General features: G+C 51.1%; 1 protein-coding gene across 1 annotated transcript in view; it reads right to left on the bottom strand.

Annotated features, from left to right (window-relative positions):
* The window catches only part of GLP1R (glucagon like peptide 1 receptor), a 34578-nt gene extending 33147 nt beyond the window's left edge, over positions 1–1431 (bottom strand). Inside the window, exon 1 of the mRNA XM_042986269.1 lies at positions 1309–1431. Coding sequence (XP_042842203.1) covers positions 1309–1386 — 78 coding nt within the window. The 5' untranslated portion in view covers positions 1387–1431. The remainder of the gene's footprint in view (positions 1–1308) is intronic.
* Positions 1432–18530: the final 17099 nt, after the last annotated feature.

The raw sequence follows: 18530 nt of genomic DNA, 5'->3' as shown, positions 1-18530 counted from the left end.
AGGTTCTGGGGCAGTAGGGGTGTCTCCTGTGGCTAGGGTCAGCAGCTGGGCTGGAGGACAGGGAGAGGAAGGGAATGAGTCCAGAAAGGAATTGGAAGGGGGGTGCTGAAAAATGGGCTGGCACTTAGCTAGGGGGCAATCTGTCCATATCTGGATTCTCAGCCAGGGTGGAGTCAGCCTTCACCAAGGCCATGCCCCCTCATCCTGCCCCCATCCTGTGCTGGGACAAATTCCAAGGCCTGTACAGGTCCACTCCCCAAAGCTCTCAGTTCTTTAGGTCTGGGGGTAGGAACAAGAGATGGCTCCCTTGACACCAGTCAGGCCACCCAAGCCTGCACCTCCTCTCTGCTCTAGCAACCTCATAGCATCTTTGGACATCTCTCCACTCCACAAACAGGCCGACTACACCCCCCCCCCCCCGCCAAGCCCAGGAGCCTGGAGGCAGGAAAGGCAAGGACAGTGAGAGCTGCAGAGAAGGACTGTGGAGGTCCATCTGTGGTCCGCTCGCCAGTAGCATCCAGGGGGCCAAGGTGTCTCTGTGTGTCCCAGTGTGCATCCCGGTATATGTTGTCACCCAGAGAAGTCAGAATGGGGGGTCAGACAAGTGTGTGAGGGGGACACGGCCGCGTCCACAGGAGTAGGGAGCTTCCTATGTGTTTGCCGCAGGGGCTGGGGTGGGAGGAGGGCACTCAAGTTCCATCTGGGAGGTCAGGAAGAAGGACAACTAACTGCCTCCGCAGGGCCCCTGGGGCTATGAGTCAAAAGCTGTGCCGGGGGTGCTGCTGAGGGGGTGATGGAACCGGGTGTCCACACCCTGACCCTCTCCGTCTTCCCCGAGCCTTCTCGCAGGGTCTTTGAGGAGCGAGCAGGGTGGGCTGGGGGCAGGCACCGCGGAGAGGGGTCAGAGGCGTGGTGGGAGAGTCGGGGCGTACCCCGGAGGCGGGCAAGGGTCTCCGAGGAGAAGGAGTTGGGAAAGTGGTCTGGGGAGATGCGGCGCAGAAGTCAGCGCAGGGCGGCCGCGGGGCAGCTGGGGGCCTGGTGGAGGGCGGGGGCGGCGAGGAAGCGAGATCCGCGGGGTTGGTACCGTCAGCCGCCGTCCAAGCCCCCACCTCGGGCCGCCGTCCGAGCCCCCCTCCAGCCCCCGGGGCGCCCAACTCTCCAGTCCCTGCTCCACCCCCGGGGCTTCGGTTCCCACCGCCTGCGGTCGCGGAGTTTCGCTCAAGTCCCGGCCGCCCCTGCCGGGACCGGCTCCCGCAGCGCGCAGGGCCCCCTGCCTCCCCGCCTTCCCCCGGGGAACGCGGGTCTCACCTGGGGGCGGGGGCCGGCCCTGCCCACCGCCCCGAGCAGCAGCAGGGCCAGGCAGAGCGGGCTGGGGGCGCCGGCCATGGCGGGGGGCGCTCAGGACCGGGCCATCGCTGCCACCTGCGGAACCGCGCGCGGCGACTGATCCCGGGCGGCCCGCGGCGCCGGGGGAGGAGCCGGCGCGGGGCCGCCCCGCCCGCGGGAGGGGCCGACGGGGTCCCGCGTCTTCCGCCCCGGCCGCCCCGGCCCCCTCCCCGGCCGGGCCCCGCCGCGTGCGCCAGTCCGTCTGGGGCCGGGGGCACCGGACGCTGCGCTCCTGGCGAGCGCCGCTCGGGCGGAGGTTAGCGCGGGAGCCGGCCACCAGCCCGCCCCCTACCCCCGCGCCCCGGATTCCCCGGGCTGTGGAAAGCCAGGCCACCCCCCACCTATTCAGGATACCCCAGAGGAAACTGAGGCCGGAGGGGCACGTAGGACTTGTCCAAGGTCACCCGACCCGTCGGACCCCTCCCGTAAAGTGTAACCCCAAGAGCTGTGAGTGACTAGTATAAGATACAGCCACCCGGCGGGGTTACCCCCTCCCCAGATCCTCTCCTCATTTCCAAGTTCAGTCCGGAAGATCGCCCCGGGAGAACTAAGGTTGAGTGAGGAGCGGGGAGGCGAAGACAAATAGATCAGTGGAGCCCCGAGGCAGAGGGTCTAGAGATTTTCCCCACTCCTGCAGCCTCCACAGTCCTTGCTCTGAGTCACTAGGCCCTTAGAACCGTGTGTCCGTATGACAACGTGGGCCCGTCGCTATTTCCTGTGTCTCCTGGATCTTTGTCTTCGGCTTTGTAGGGACTCTGTATTTTACCTGCCTTCGTGTCCACCGCTCCCCGCCTCGACCCCCCAGAGTGCGGGCAGGGGGTGGGGGCGGTGGTGCACAGGCCTCCCTCAGATTCCCTTCTAACGGCCAGGCTGTGGGAGGGGGTGCTAAAATGCACTGACTTTACTTCCCTAATAAACAGTGGGAGTGGGAAGAAGGGATTACCCCAGCTCTAAAACAACTTTGACGTCACTGTTGGGAAGGGGGGGGCGGGTGGCTGCAGCACGCAGTCCTGGAGCCGCCATAGGGCATGTCTGGATCACTCCAAAGGGAAAGAGAGTCTGTGAGAGTAACTGCTCCTCAAGGGGGGAACAAAACTTCTCCAAGCCCTGAGGGGAACTGGAAGGGGTGGAGAGGAGTGGGGAGGTGGGAGGAGACAGCCAGTAGGAGGAGTCAGGGGCTCCCTTTCGGGAAGACGGACCCTCCTCTCCAGCCAGCCTCACCTCCTCTACCTGGGAGTCTTGTATTTCCTTCCCCGCCCAGAAGTCAGTCTACAGTCACCTTCCTCGCGCCACATAAGACTATTAGCATGTTCAGGGGCCCCTGGGTGGCTCAGTCTGTTAACGGTCTGTCTTGGTTTCGGCTCAGGTCACCATCTCCTGGTTTGTGAGTTCAAGCCCCCAGCCAGGCTCCTTGATGACAGCGCAGAGCCTGCTTGGGATTCTCTTCCCCACCCCCCACCTGTCAAAAATAAATAAATAAACAACAACAACAAAAGGTTATTAGCCAGTTCAGCTGCACCTGACAGGAAACCCCAAACAACAATGGTGTAACCAAGGGCTCTGGTATAAAACGAGGCCAGTGATTCAGCCTTGGACTGGAGCAGTCGCTCCCTGATCATTAGGGCTTCCCCTGTTCTACTAGCTTCTACCGTTCGCATGGCCCAAGCCTTCCACCAAAGGATCCAAGGAGGCTGCCCCAGCTGGTGTCATGACATCCAAATTCCAGCCAGCAGGAAGGGGGAAAGGGAAGAGGAGGGGTGCACCTCTAAGGGTAAGGACAGGTCCTGAAAGTGGCAGTTGTCGGTTCTGCACCCATTGGTCAGAACTTAGGCGCGTAGGCACTCCTAACTGTAAAGGAGGCTGGGAAAAGTTCCCTTTATTCCAGCCAGCCGCTGGCAAGGTTAAATATTGGGGGTTTTATTACCCTTCTAGAAGGCAAAATTAGATATAGATTTGTAGATGATATGGACATCAATATAGATATAGGGAACAATTTGCAAGCTTGGGGGTTGGGGAAAAGAGGAGGGAGGAGGAGAAGACGCTAGAGGAAGTATTCAGACAGAACTGGGCCTTGGCCATGAATTTATCCACCTCCAAATTACATTTATTCAATAAATATCTATTGAACACCTTGCTATGTGCCAGACCCTGAATGAGGTCCCGTGGAGAATGTGGCAATGTTGCCCCTACCCTCAGGAAGATTATATTCCCTGCAGGTGAGAGACATTAAACAAATAATTATCGGAGCCATTTCTATTACAATCACAATCGTGATCCATACCGCTGTGAAACGCAGATGTGGTGGGAAGTCCCGTGGTCAGTACTGAAAAGACCACTTTCTTTCTGCCAGTGGGCTTTCCCTGACTGGGAGGAGATTTTTGTGTTCAGCCAGTGCAGACTGGGCACCCCTAGGAGCTGCTCTCAAGCATGGATGGACAGAGGTGGATGGATAACCACCCCAGCTCCTACCCCAGCTCTGAGGATGGGTGCCAGTCTCTCCGAGATCCCAGGGCAATGCGGCCCCAGCCTCCCACCGCTTCCTTCCCTGGCCTGGCCTGCTTTCCAGCAGTAGGGGACTAGTGCTTCCTAAAAATAAACTCCTTGTCCTCAAATCTTCACCCCCAGGTCTGCTTCTGGTAGAGCCCAACTGAAGTCACTGGACATATGAGAGCATCGAGGGACGGAGGTGGCCCCCTGAGCCCAGAGGCATTTGGGTGGCAGATTCCTCAACCTCTCCTGGAGGTCCAAAACCCCTGAGTTTTTTCCGACGCTACATCTCCTCTCAGCACATCCCCCCCCCACCCCCCACCCCGGATTGTGATGGCCTCCTTCTCACTAGGTGGGGCTCCCAGAGGGTGAACTAGGTGCAGCACCGGCTGGCCTAGTGAATGCTCAGTGTTCACAGACCCTTCCTGGTTCTGTCTCTGGGTATGATGGATGATACTGGGCCCCATGCCCTAGGTCTTCTGTGGAAGTACCTGCAGCGGCTGGAAGGTTGTATATCAGATGTTTGGGAGGATTTGTTTTCCCAACTTGTAAGTGAGTAAGGGTCAGAGTAAGTCCAAGTTCTGATTGCCTTGCTTTGCTTTGCTTTGCTCTTTTCTTTTCTCTTCTTTTCTTTTATTTTCCTTTCTTTTCTTTTCTTTTCTCTTCTTTTCTTTTCTTTTTTTTAAACAAGTTAACACCTTTCCCTCCTCCTTATCCTGACTCCAGAGGGTTCCCTTTCTCAAACCCTTATCTAACCTCATCCCTGAGCCCATCCGTTGGTTGCCTATCATCTAGGACCAGGTCCTCCAAACTCATAGCATCTAAGAAGCCTACTTGGGACTGCCCCCAGTTTGTGTCCTGACTGGACCTCTTGCATGTGCTTCCTCCCACCTCTCTGCCTTTACACTCAGTCCCCTCTGTCTGAAGTGTCCTCACTTACCTCGCCTGCCTGAACTCCTACTCATGCTTCAGGACCCCGCTCAGGCAGCCCCCTCTCTATGCAATGTCTCCTCAGCTCTGCCCCTCAATGCTACTTCAAGACAGCATAGGCACTCTTGTCAGCAGCAGGAGCCCTGGAAGTTTCCCCTAAGCTTAGTTCTCCTTCAGAGTTCCCCAACTTCTGCCCACCCTCAGAGCCTCAGTGAAGAAGTCGCCCCCACCTGGAAGCTTTCCTTAACCCCATGCCCCCAGTTCCTCGGGACCCCAGTCCCTTGTGTTCATGGCCATCTGGGTACTCTGGAATCCCCTTGAATGTTTGCTCGTTAATTTCTCAGTTTCCTCATGGACCCTGAGTCCCTTAAGGGCAGGGACCTTGTTTTACTCCTCTGTAAGCCCTCAGCACCCAGCACGGTGCTTGGCACATACTAGGTACTTAGTGATTCTTGTTTAAAATAAGAAACGGAATGAACTAAATCACTTAAACCATGTTCTGTCACTGTCCTTGCGACTTTCCCTTGTTAGACTGTGGGCTTCTTGAGGGAAGGGATGTCTCCTTGTTCATCTCTGGATATCTAGCATTAGCACAGGCCCTGGGCACATATTACGTGCTCAATAATGTTTGTTGCATGAAAAGGGTCAATCCCAGTGTCCAATGAAGTGCCTGGCACAGAGTAGGAGCTCAAAAACTTATCAGAAGAAAGATGGGCTGGCAGAGAAGACAGATTATGTCTTGGGGAGTACAGTTTTCTCCTCTGGCCCCACTGTTATCGGGGCCCCTCCCCCAGGCCCTGCTATGGTCTGAATGTTTGTATCCTCCCCGCAAATTCATATGTTGAAATCCTAATCCCCAAGGTGGTGATTTTGGAGGTGGGGCCTTTGGGAAGTGATTGGGTCATGAGGGTGGCACCCTCATGAATGGCATTGGTGCCCTTATGAAAGAGACCCCTGAGAAGTCCCTCCCCCACCACCATGTGAGGTTGCAGAGAGAAAACAGCCATCAATGAACCAGGAAGCGAGCTCTCACCACACACAAAATCCACCAGTGCCGTGATCTTGGACTTCCAGCCTTCTGAACTGTGATAAGTAAATGTTTGTCATTTATAAGCCATCAGGTCTATGATATTTTGTTACAGCAGCCCAAATGGACTAAGGCTTCCTAGAACAAAGGGCAGGATAAGCTAACTTAGAACAGAGATTTGATCGGATGGAGAACTATTTCCCAAACTAACAATAACCATGAACGAGAACGATAGCCACAACTTATTGAGTCACCACTCTGAGCCAGATGCTGCTGGATGCTTCGTGTGCCCTGATCTCCTCAAGTATTATGAGCACGTACAGGTATACCCATTGTATGGGCAAGTAGACTGAGGCTCGGGGATAAACAGCGAGTTGCTCACAGAGCAGCACTGACATTCATCGCCAGGGCCACCTGCCCCCAAAGCAAGCTCCTGATGAGCAGCCTGGATCTGCAGAAACACAGAGGGTTCAGGCTCCAGCTCTACCAGCCTGTCTCGGAGGCACCTCCCCTGTGGCTCCTTCCTCTGTAGCCCCCAGCTCTGGGTCCCACTCCTTACCCCCATGCCCAAAGCTTCTCTTGTGGCCCTAAAGCAGGGCACCTTCAGCTTTCACTAAGAAAATTTGGTTTTCAGATCACTTTCACAATGAAAATGGGAGTCAACTGACACATGCACCTGAGGAAAAGAAAGACGTTGCAAAGCCCTTCCTTATGGAAACAGACCTGAGCGCCGGCCACTCCACCCTTTGTCCTTGGCTGAGGAAGAGCCTCTCCTTAGTTGGAAGGCCTGGCCAGAGGACAGGGCAGAATCCTGCAGCTGCGGGAAGGTGGAGGGCAAGGGAGTGGAGTAGTGGAGAGTAAAGGGGAGAGGATGGGAGGGCTGAAAACCTGCTAAAAAGACAGGCGTCTCCTGCCCATATAGTTGAGCTCCTTTCTGAGCTCCAAGTCCCTAAGAGATGTGCTTATTTTCCAAATCTGAAGACTACCCCCTCTTCCGGGGGTCCAGAGGAGGAAAGAGCCAATGTCTTTTAGCCTAATATAAACACACGTGCACGCACACACCTCCACACAGATCTTACAGCCTGCCAGTCTTGGGTTCAAATCCAGCTCAACCGCTCACTGAACATCTCTGAGCCTTGGTCTCACAATCTGTAAAAGGGGCATAATAATAAAAGCCCCCATTTACTGAGCACTTGCCTTGCTCCAGGCGTTGATCCAGGAGCCCTGTGTTACTCCATTCAATGCTCACCACTGCCCTCAGCCTCGTCATTGCGTCATTGCCCTCATTGCATCATTGCTGGTGAAGTCTGAAGATCCACCGGCCACAGGGAGAAAGGAGAGACTGAAGGAGAGGGCCCAGGAATCCAGGAGCACCTGGCTGTCACCAGCAAGGAGGCGACAGTGCTGAAGGAGTCTGTCACCAGAGGAGGGCCCTGCGGACAAGGGCTCCATGCCTCTGCCTCTGGCTTCTCTTCTGCCTCCTGTCCCAGTGCTTCTGGAAGGAGCCCTGGTTGTGACCTGGGATCATTTTTATCCCCATTGTCCCAGTGAGGACGCTGAAGCACAAAGTGGTGGAGGAACTAGCCCAAGATGGCTCAAGATAGCCAAGATGGCCTGGATGTGACCGGCTGGCCCCTGCACACTGACTGCACAGCCCGCAGTCACCTCCTTGCAGAACTGTTGGATGACCAGAACCAGCACTTACCCAGCACCTGGCGTAAATAAGTCCTCAGGAAACACAACTGTTGTCCCCCGCAGCCCTCCATCTTCCCACTGTCATACCAGATGTGCTAGGTCTCAGCAAGACAGCAGGTGCAGCTGCCAATGCCCAGGGTCTCCAGCTTAGCACATCCCTTCCTGGTCCAGATGGCTACCACCCAGTCCCCCAGGTCTGGGGGCAGAGAGGAGGCCGGCTGAAGCAAAGAGGCCCTTCCCCCCCACCCCCAACCCATACAGTGCCACTCTCGCTGCCCCCCACTCACCGGTCCCACCGGGTTTCCCAGGTGCTGGGTTCTGTCCAGCTCTGGGCAGTCAGCTGGGGAAGATTTACAGCCTCTTGAGCTACAGCGATTACTGCTCTCTTGGGTGGAGGCAGCACACTGTATTTTCAAAGGGGGCAGATCACTGTTTTCATAACTGACTCCTCTGTTGAAAGAGAAGTCAGTGGGATTGCTCTTACTTTACGCAGAAGGAAACTGAGCCCCACAGGAGTGGGAGTCACGGGATTTGCTTAAGGTCATTTAGCAAGGTGTTGGCAGGGTTTGTGCACCTCTGGATGAAGGAGTAGGAAAAAATGAGGCAGAACAGCAAAGGTCGTCTGCCTTCTCCAAATGGGAACTCTGGCCAGAAATGACGGGGCTCCCTCTGGGAATCTGTGTCGGCAGTGGGGAGAAGGTGAGAAAAAACCCAGGGGAGGGAGGGAGTCATGGGGAGAGGGGCTGGGTAAGAGCTGGAGAACCAGTGAGAGTGAGAAGGAGAAAGAACCTTCTATTCTCTTCCTTTTGACAAGACCATTGTATCGCAGAGCTGGCTGAATGCTCGCCAAATCCAGGCACGTAGCATGTGTTAGTTCCCTGGGGAAGCTGTATAATAAAGTGCCCACAAACTAGGGGGCATGCATGATAGAAATTTATCATCTCACACAGTTCTGGAGGCTTGAAGTCCGAAATCAAGGTGTTGGCTGAAGGCTGACAGGGAGAATCTGTTCCAGACCTCTCTCCTAGCTTCTGGTAGCCTCAGGCAGTCCTTGACTCATAGATGGCATTATTCCCTGTGTCTTCACATTGTCCTCCCTCTGTGCAGGTCTGTCCCCAGATTTCCCTTCTGTGTACAATGCCAGTCATACTGGATTAGGGCCCACCCTAATGGCCTCATTTTAACTTGATTTCCTCTGTAAAGACCTATTTCCAAACAAGGTCACCATTCTAAGGTACTGAGAGTCAGGCCTTCAAGGTCTCTTTCTGCGGGGGAGGGGGGATGTGATTCAACCCATAACCCATTAAGACCGCATTTCCCAATGTTCCTTGATTAGTTTCCATTAGTGCAGCAGGTAGAATGTGGAAGAAAGTGGTATAGGCCACCTCTGGCTTGGTCCATGCAACTTCCCACACAATCCTTCAAACCCTCTCCTCCTTCACCTTCCACCTGGTGCAGGTGATCTGGTGGAGAGCTCTAAGACCCCCGGGGGACTGCAGAACCAGAAACCAGCAGTTTTCTGCTGACCTGCATTGCACTGTGTCTTGTTAAGCCACTGAGATCCGGGAGCTGTCTGTCTCTGCAGTTAGCCTACCCTGACACCTGTGGGGGGCACGTACTCCTGAGTCTGTGAGGACCAGAGCTAGTTAGACCAAGCACAGGGCTTGTGAAGGTACCCTCTGTAGTTGCAGTTAGGCGAATGGGACGCCTCACTCTGGGCCCATCTCCTGCTCCTCTGTTCCCCTCACCATTGTCAGCCGGTGGCAGCACCAGAAAGCGGACTCTGGGTCTGTGTGGCTGCGGCTCCTGGGCCCAGAGAGCAGGCCCGGCCCGTTTGTTCTTATCCATCTGGCTCCTCTCTACCCCTCATCCCTCTGGTTACCACCTATCTGCCTTTTTCTCTGGAAAGAAGGTTGGGGGCCGAGGAGAGGGTAGTTGTGACGGAGCCCACACTGTCCATTCACAGAATATTAAAGCTCTGTAGGAAAAGAGGAAATGTGCCAACTTGTACACGTTTGGAAATCAAGTGAAAAAGAAGCATCACACCTTCTCACTGTGGTCTTTCAGCACCTCTGTCATGGCCAAGAAACCCACTGTGACCAAGATGAAGAATGAAACCAGCATCAGCCTGAGTCTAAAATAAGAGGTGTCCTCAGCCTAACATGCTTACCAGCCCACCAGCAAACAGCCTCCTTCTTAGAAACTCTTGCCGGCTGTTCCGCTTGTGGAATCCTTCAGACCAACCCATCACAGGCCCCACAGGCCCCACAGGCCTGAGGAGGAAACTCTCTGCACAGAGGCCTGTGCGGGCCCAGAAGTTCTCTCTGGAGCTGGGGTGAGGAAGCTGTAACTGGTCATCAGGAGCCAGGATCACCTCCGGTGCTGAGTCAAAGTCACTGGAAAACCTCGCCAGAGTCTCCCAAGCACACAGGGCAGGTGGGACTCCTGGCAACACCCTGACTCTCATCCTGGAGCCTTCTGGATCTCATTCTCACAGACACATTCAGGCTGAACAAAACCATCTCCCTTGGTTATCCATAAAAGGAATGTGATAACCCACTCACTCCTTTCTCCTAAACCAAAGAAAACAAACACAGAACAAAGTCTGACCCCTCCCAGCAACCTGCACCTGTGTGCCTTGACTCTCTGAGGTCACATCTGGGATCCAGCTTGAGGCATCAGCAGACATCTAGGACTGGCCCTGCAGATGTCTCCTAGACGTCCACAGGAGCACAGCCCAGAAGTTTCCACTCCCATCTCTGGTCAAGTCCTGGTTGACTTGTGGCATGGTAATGCTTCAGAATTCCAGACTGGCATATGGTTAGGGGAAGCTTGGAGTCTCCTTCTGTTGTCAACTTCTGACCCTGAACCTAGCCTCTAGTGGACCTGCGGCTTTGGCCAGAAGTTCACATTTTCCAAGGACCCAATCTTTCACCTCTCAAGGCCAGCCCAAGAGTCACTTCCTTCCCTGTTCTGAAAGCCCTTATCCCTAGTGCACTCAGTGATCCTCTGGTTTCTGGCTCATTTGTCAAACGGGATGGCAAACAAAGCTGATGGAAATACTCAGCACCTAATAGCTCAGATGTCCAATCCCCCACCATCCAGGTGCTCTCAGGGGGAGGAGCTGTTTGGGGGGAGAGGGCTCCCAGAATTAAGTCTAAGCATGGCAGTTTGGATAACACACAAATACTTCCCTGAGACGAAAGTTAATGGTGCCAGCACTGTGCTTGGGGGTGTGTAGCCAGGGGCCCCAGAAGTCCTGGAATGGGAAGCCATGGAGGCCTTGGCAACAGTGGGCAGTGCTGGGGTCTCAGCTGGGGTCTCCAGAGCTGAGGCTCTGGAACTGATGGAGGCAAACGGAGGATAAGGAGTGAGTCCCCAACATCAAGCCAGGTCACCGGATCTGAGATATGGAGATCAAGTCCCCACAGATCTTTCCCTTCTCTCTGCCCATCAAAGAGTTTGAGATCACTGACTTTTTTTTCCTGAGGATTTCCGTCAAGGGTGAGGTAATAAAGATCATGTGCAAAGCAAGAGCAGGACCAGGCTGACCAGCAGACAGGTACAAGTTGATTGTAGTCATTAAGGATTATAGTAGTCATGTCAGTCTGGGTGGCAAGTACCCCAAGGAGGTACCCACTACCGTCCTCAGGGCTTTCATCCTGGCCATGCTCTTCATCATCCTGGTGCAGTAGGACTACTGGGGCCACAAGACCCATATGGGTTTATTAGGTGCTGAGGCTCTGTGCCAATGGTCCTCATCCCTGTCCCCCTGGCATTTTCTCAGCCCCTGTGCCAAGGGGCCAAAGACGAGCAAGTCTTTGCCTGCTCTGCCAGGTTTGCCAAGGCCACTCCAATGTCCCATCCAAGACCCACAGCTCTGACCTCTGGGAAGAGATCGTCCCGAAGTCTCTTTGTCAGGAATCCACTGACCCACACCACAGTATCTGGCGGTGGTCACTATGTGGTGCTTTCATCCAGGAAAAATCAGTGAGCTAAACCTGAAAGCAAGCTAACACACAGAAGTTCCCCAAACATGGAGAAGGGGCAGGTTCTGAGGAGCAAGTTCTCCCGCAGGCTCCCTAGTACCACCTGGTTTAGGGGAGAGACTCTGGTCAGAGCGTGGGACTCTGTTTTCCTTTGTCCCCTAAAGCAGACCACCTCAACTTTCCAAGTTTCCTCATCTGTATAATACCCCCTGCCTGCCTACTTACACGACTATTGTGTAACTCATATGAGACAAGGGCACCTGGGTGGCTCGGTTGGTTAGGTATCTGACTTTGGCTCAGGCCACGATCTCATGGTTTATGAGTTCAAGCCCCGCATCGAGCTCTCTGCTGTTAGTGCAGAGTCTGCTTTGGATTCTCTGTCCCTGCCCGCCTCGTGCTGTCTCTTTCTCTCTCTCTCTCAAAATAATAAACATTTTTTAAAAATCAAAGGAGAATAATGCATGAGAAAGAGCTTTTGCAACCTGCAGAACACCACCTAGGAATGAGGCGTCCTCACGGTCATACCCACAATGTTCTCCATCCTCCAGGGTCACATGCCCACAGACTTTCCTCTCAGCCCTCCTCGTCATGTGTCCCATGCTGCAGCCAACCCAAATTCATCATCGTGGTTCAAACCGCTAGCCTGCCTTTGCCACGCTGGGCCTTTGCTACTGCTGTGCTTCGTCCTGGAATGCTCTTCTCCCCTATGTTGAGGGGTCAAATCCTATCCATCCTTCACGGCTTGGCCTAAAGTCTTCTTCCTCCAAGGACCTTGCTTTCCCCTCCCAAAGCAGAGTCAAATGTGTCTGGTGCACTGCTCTGCCATTTCATTTTCAGCATTGGACCACTCTCTGAGTTACATTGTGTCTGCTCACAGGGGGTTTGCTTACATTGTGTTCTCTGCTCTACCCCCTGCCTGACCTCAGAGTCACTCTTGTATCAAACCTGAGGGTCAGCATGGGGCCTGGGCACCGAATGTGCTCAGCATCATCAAACTGAGTTGGAATAAATCGGAAAGGACCTCAAGAGGTAATCAATGTCTTTGGGGCCCGGAGGCAGATGAGTGGCCAGGCTCCAGGGATCAGGTCTATAAACATCTTCTGCCAGAAAAGCCCAACTTCAAAGCCTAGCAATTTTAGATTATATTTGCTTTGGAGGCTTTTAAAGTAGCAAAACTTTAGATTTATGTCTTCACGAACAGATGTGGAAGGGAAAATCAATTCCTCATAGGATTGGCTTGTTTGTTTTTTATCGCAGTACTAAATATTACGCATCAAGTGATAAATTAATACATAAGTTGACCTAGAAACATAAACACAGGCTCCCCTCAGCGAGGATGGAGGGAAGAGGTGTCTGAGCTTCTCATGGCTGGACGTGGCAGGTGTTTGCACATCACGTGTCAGTCAAATTGGAGTTTCCCACAAAGATGCTGGATTGGACAACTCTCTAATCGAGACAACTCTGAAAGAGCCCAGATTTTCCCCCAGAAGAGGGGAAAAGTGGACATACTTCATTTAGGGGGGAGGACATGTGGTACGGAAGGCTGAGGCCATCTTGCCACTGGCTCTGGAGCCTTTCCAGGGCTGTGAAAAGGATCTCAGGAGAGAAGCTTGGCAGCCCCCGGGCCCCTTCCCACCCATGCCCTCCTCCAAGATGAGAGGAAGAGAGTGGAGAAATGCCACAGACTGGCCCTGAGAGTGCTGACGCCCAGGGCGATCGCCCCAGGCGATCGCCTGCTCTCTTCCTGATGTGGCTCCTGGAGTGAGGAATGTGAGCAAATGAAGCGTGAGCATGACCTCCCTCCAGTGGGCATCAGCCCCTTGCCCTCTGAGGAGCCTGGCAGAAGGGGCAGGTCAGCATGACAGGGCAAGAGCAGGACCAGACAAAGAAATTCACCTGCTCATCCCCTGGGCCAGCTGTCCCAAAGACTAGGGTTCCGTGGGCAGGGGAGAGACCTGAGCGGAATGTGGGGTCTGAGATGCCCCAGGGAACCCCACAACTGAGTGCTGGCAGCCAAGGACTGGCTTGGGTTTCTGGAGAAAGCTGACCAGGAAGAAAGATCAAATCTATTCTTGAAAAAAAAATTCCATAAACATGGAAAAAAACTAAAAGTGACTGCTTTCCCCAGGAGAGGAGATGACACATAATAGACAAAGCTTCTGACGTGATCCAGCTGAACGCCAAACAGTTGGTTCTTAGCTCAAGAGGGAGGGATGGGGAGAGAGAGAGAGAGAGAGAGAGAGAGAGAGGAGAGAGAGAGAGAGAGAGAGAGAAACTAAAGAGTATTTTCTATTTGTCTGGCGACCTTTCATACAGGTTTTTTTTTCAATATATGAAGTTTATTATCAAATTGGTTTCCATACAACACCCAGTGCTCATCCCAAAAGGTGCCCTCCTCAATACCCATCACCTGTGATAGACACTGGAGGTCCTTTAAGAGGACACTAGAAGAGCAATAGAAAGGGGGAAGGATTTGCATAATCAGGAAGGAATACATGGAATCTGCAAACGATAGATGGGCGTCCTTATCCCCTCAAACACAGGTCGAAGTCCCCGGTCACATGTCTGGGGAGGCTGGGGTTCCAGTGACAGAAACACCCATGGGTTTGTCAGTCAGGAGACTGGAAAAGAGCCCCCACATTCGTAAACACCATCTTGAGGCCGCTGGGTGAAGGTGCCGGGAAATTCGAGGCTCAGGCGTCGAATATCTGCACCGGGTCAAAGGAGGGTTTGCCTGGAAATGGAGAGGAGGTGCCTTAATTAATCAGCCACAGCCTGAGTAGGGATGAGCAGAGAGGCAGCCCCTGTCAGGAAAGGCGGGGAGCTGCCAAGCGCAACACGCGTGCGAAGCCAAGAGGAATTCCCCTGCTCCCCGAGGACACCTGTTCAATTAAAACTGCTTATAAAGAAACAACTGTAGCGCTGTCACCCTGTCACCTCCCACATTCCCGAGGAGGGTGATTTTGCAAGTCCCCAAGGACCTGAGCCACTGCGAGCCCCTCCCCCCAGACTCCTTCTTGGGAGACAGAGCAGTTAAGGTAAATCTACTATAAACCAACAGCTTCCCAGGAACTGGTACCAATTCAGGGTAGACAAAGAACGTTTTCATTTCTTGGGCAACACTCCGAAGTATTTATATTCATCTCAGAAGATTGTATGTAAATCAAGACTGGTTCCTTTTTGAAGGAAACACCAGATGCAGCAAGAGAAAAGCAATGGCGTTGACTAATTTCTTCCCCACCCCCCCCCACGTGCTCAAGTTACAAAAGTCATTTTTTTCTAAGGCGAAATACAGCTTGATCCTTCAAAAATTCTTAGGGAGTTTACAGCTCTGAGAAAAATAGCAGGTAAGAACGGATGCTTTCAGATTTCAGTTATCTTTGTGTTTGGGGGTCTTTTCAAAATCTGTTCCGTCATCCCACTCAACCCCAGGGGCTCCCTCAGGCAGGGACCCCCCTCTTTCTCGGCCTCTTGGAAGGGACAAGAGTTGCATCACCTCCCTCAAGTTCTTTCCCCCCACTTCAGCTGGTCTGGAAAGCTCTCTGCACTTCAGGGGTGTGGCTTCTGTGTGAAGAAATATGCTCTCTGAAGTTGTCGGGGTCCTCTGAGGAGACCATAAGAAGGAAGCAAGAGAAAACATGTTCAAGATTTTTTTAATGTTTATGTATTTTGAGGTGGGGGGGGGAGCGGCAAAGAGAGAGAGAGAGAGAGAGAGAAAGAGAGAGAATCCCAAGCAGGCTCTGTACTGTCAGGCTTGATCCCATGAACCATGAGATCATGACCTGAGCAGAAATCAAGAGTCAGATGCTTGACCAGCTGAGCCATCCAGGCGCCCCCATGATTTGTTTTTAAATCAAAGGAGGCTGAGAAAGAGGACACGAAGAGAAAAGGAAAAGAGCATGGAAGAAGAAAGGCAGTGCCCAGTGCTCTCCTCTGGTCCCAGGCTTCCCAGCTGCCAGGAGTGTTCTGGCAATTGGCTTACAACTGCTCCGCCCACTAGGCCCCTTCACCCCTCCTGGGGCTGCCTGCAGGGCCGTCGTTGCTCTGCAGGGCCCTCCTGGGGGTGGGGGTGGGGGGCTGAGGCCCTTGCTGTGACCACATCCAAGCCCAGCTTCTCCCTCTGCTCAGTGCTGCCCCCTTCACTGTCCCACAGATGCTATCCCCGGGACACCTGTGCACAAATCTGGAGCCCAGAGTCTGTTTCCAGAAAACCTGATGTAATACCAGGAGAGGGGTAAGATTTTTAGTGTTTTTAAAGAATGGATATATATTTTTATATATATATATACATACTATATATAATATATATATACTATATATAGTATATAGTATATATATTGTATATATATTATATATATACTATATATTATATATAGTATATATATATTGTATATATATATACTATATATATATTATATATATATTATATATATTATATATATATTATATGTTATATAATATATATATTATATATAATATATTATATATATATTATATGTTATATAATATATATATTATATATAATATATTATATATTATATAATATTTATATATTATATATATAATATATTATATATATAATATATATATTATATAATATATATATTATATATATATTATATATATTATATATAGTATATATTATATATATACTATATATTATATATAGTATATATATTGTATATATACTATATATATATATATATAATATATAGTATATATATATATTGTATATATATATATATTAACCAATATGGAATAGGCTCACAAGCTAATGTCTATCCAACTCTGGATAATGTTTATGCTGTAGGTCCTCACTATTCCTAGAGTGTTGTTATGTGACATATTTTTATATCTTTTGAAGCAGGATCACTTTTAAAAACCTTAACAAAAAACACTGGAGATTCTATTAGACGCCTAGAACTAAGTCACTGGGTAACTTTAACTGCGAGTAGCTTTTTTGGCTTTTTAAATGGAAGGAATCTCCATAGTTCCCTGATTTTTTTTTCTTTAATTTAGGACAGTGAATCACTTTTGACACTTTTGCTTTCTTTTACCATTGGCTGAATTGTATTCTTGAGAATAACATCTTACTTGTTCTTCTTTTGTGTGTGGGCAAGGAAGCTGCCTGGCACGGGGCCCGTGTCAAGCCTAGACCTTGTGTCTTCTCACCTGGAATCCAGAGCAAATTTCTCCAGCTCCTTCCAGTTAACAATGCACCTGCTGGTCTAGAATGTTCAAGAAAACCCAGAAAGAGCATGTTAAGTGAAACTACTGATGCCCTTTGAAATTCCTGAATTTTAAATGTACATTTGTTTTCCAGCCATGTAAATGCTGGTATTTGCCTGATAGCCTCTCTTTTATGCACATTATCCTTTCCATCCAGATAATGAGAGCTGCTGAAATTAATAAGTCACAGAAACATAGATGTACTATTTTCTGTGCATAATTATGAATTTTAGAGGTTTATGCCATTAGCCTCTGGCTTTTTAAAAAAATCCAATACTGTCTTGCAAAGTTCATCAGAGCATGGGCTGGACCCATTCAACCTGGGTTCAATCCCCAGCTTTGTCACTTACTAGCTTGTGAGAACAGCGGCAGGGTTTTTAGCTTCTCTGTGCCTTGATACCCTCATCTGTGGAATGGAGACGACAATGTCAGTACTGACCTCATAAGGCTAGTTTGAGGACTAGTTAAGTGTAATGCAGGCCAAGTGTTTAGACCACTGCCTGGCCCATGGTAACACTATGTTTTGAAGTCACAGACTTCACCATGAGTGGTGAGTACTCACCATGAGTGGTGAGTACACAGATCTCAAGTCTTTCTTCAGAGAATTTGGCAGTTTTTTATAAGCATGTGGCTAAGGAAACAGCTCTTTTCCCCAAATTCCAGTGACAGAAGAAACATCCCACTAGACTCTCCAGGCTATAAGCTGCTTTACCTCTTAATCCTTCCTGCTCATTATTCATCTCATCAACTTGGTTTCTGAATCCCCAAATTTTACCTCCATACCATCTTTCAAATGACTTGCTTTACTTCCATTCGAATTATCTTCTTTCTGGTTCCCTCATTTCACATCATTTGGTCTGGAGCAATAGCCTCTTTGCCAACCTTCTTCCGTTCCTGCCATTCCTTCAGCAGTCCAGAACCATCAGTGGTCCCCACTGTCCTTCCGTGGCATTCCCAACATGGCCCCCGCCTGACATCTCCTCCATCATTTGTCTACATTTACCAAATTGGGTTACTTACTGTCCACTCATTCTTTCACTCAGTCAACACTTAATGGGGTGCCAAATAGCCAGACTCTGCTTTCTGGAAGCTTCTGTACAGTGGGGAGACAGGCATATGTTATTAATTCCTAAGACTAAAATTGCCAAATTCATTTGCAACCAAAATGCTGCAGAAGAAGCAATAAATCCCATTTGGTGGAGGGACAGGGGTCATGGAAGTTGTCACAGAAAGGATAACACTGTGACGAGGGGCTCCTGGGTGGCTCAGTCAGTTAAGCGTCCAACTTCGGCTGGGGTCATGATCTCACAGTTTGTGAGTTCAAGCCCCACATTGGGCTCACTGCTGTCCCCTCAGAGCCTGCTTCAGATCCTCTGTCTCCCCTGCCTCCCTGCTCTTCCCCGCTCACATGTGTGCTCACTCTCTCTCTCAAACATAAACACTAAAAAAAAAAAAAAAAAAAAAAAAAAAGGATCAAGTAGTGTAGGGAGAACTTTTCATCACAGGGTTTTGTTTTGTTCATTGGTTTTTATTGTTTATTTATTTTTCAGAGAGAGAGAGAGAGCAGGGGAGGCCCAGAGAGAGAGGGACACAGAATCCAAAGCAGGCTCCAGGCTCCGAGCTGTCAGCACAGAGCCCAACACAGGGCTCGAACTCACGAGCCATGAGATCATGACCAGAGCTGATGTCGGACGCTTAACGGACTGGGCCACCCAGGCGCCCCTCGTCACAGTGTTATTGAGGTATAGCTGAAGTACAAAAACCGTACATGTTTAAAGTGTACAATT

The sequence above is a fragment of the Panthera tigris genome, chromosome B2 (assembly GCF_018350195.1).
Source record: "Panthera tigris isolate Pti1 chromosome B2, P.tigris_Pti1_mat1.1, whole genome shotgun sequence".
NCBI classification, from domain to species: domain Eukaryota; kingdom Metazoa; phylum Chordata; class Mammalia; order Carnivora; family Felidae; genus Panthera; species Panthera tigris.
Note: the sequence above shows the minus strand (reverse complement) of the source record. Positions and strands in the feature narration are given on the sequence as shown.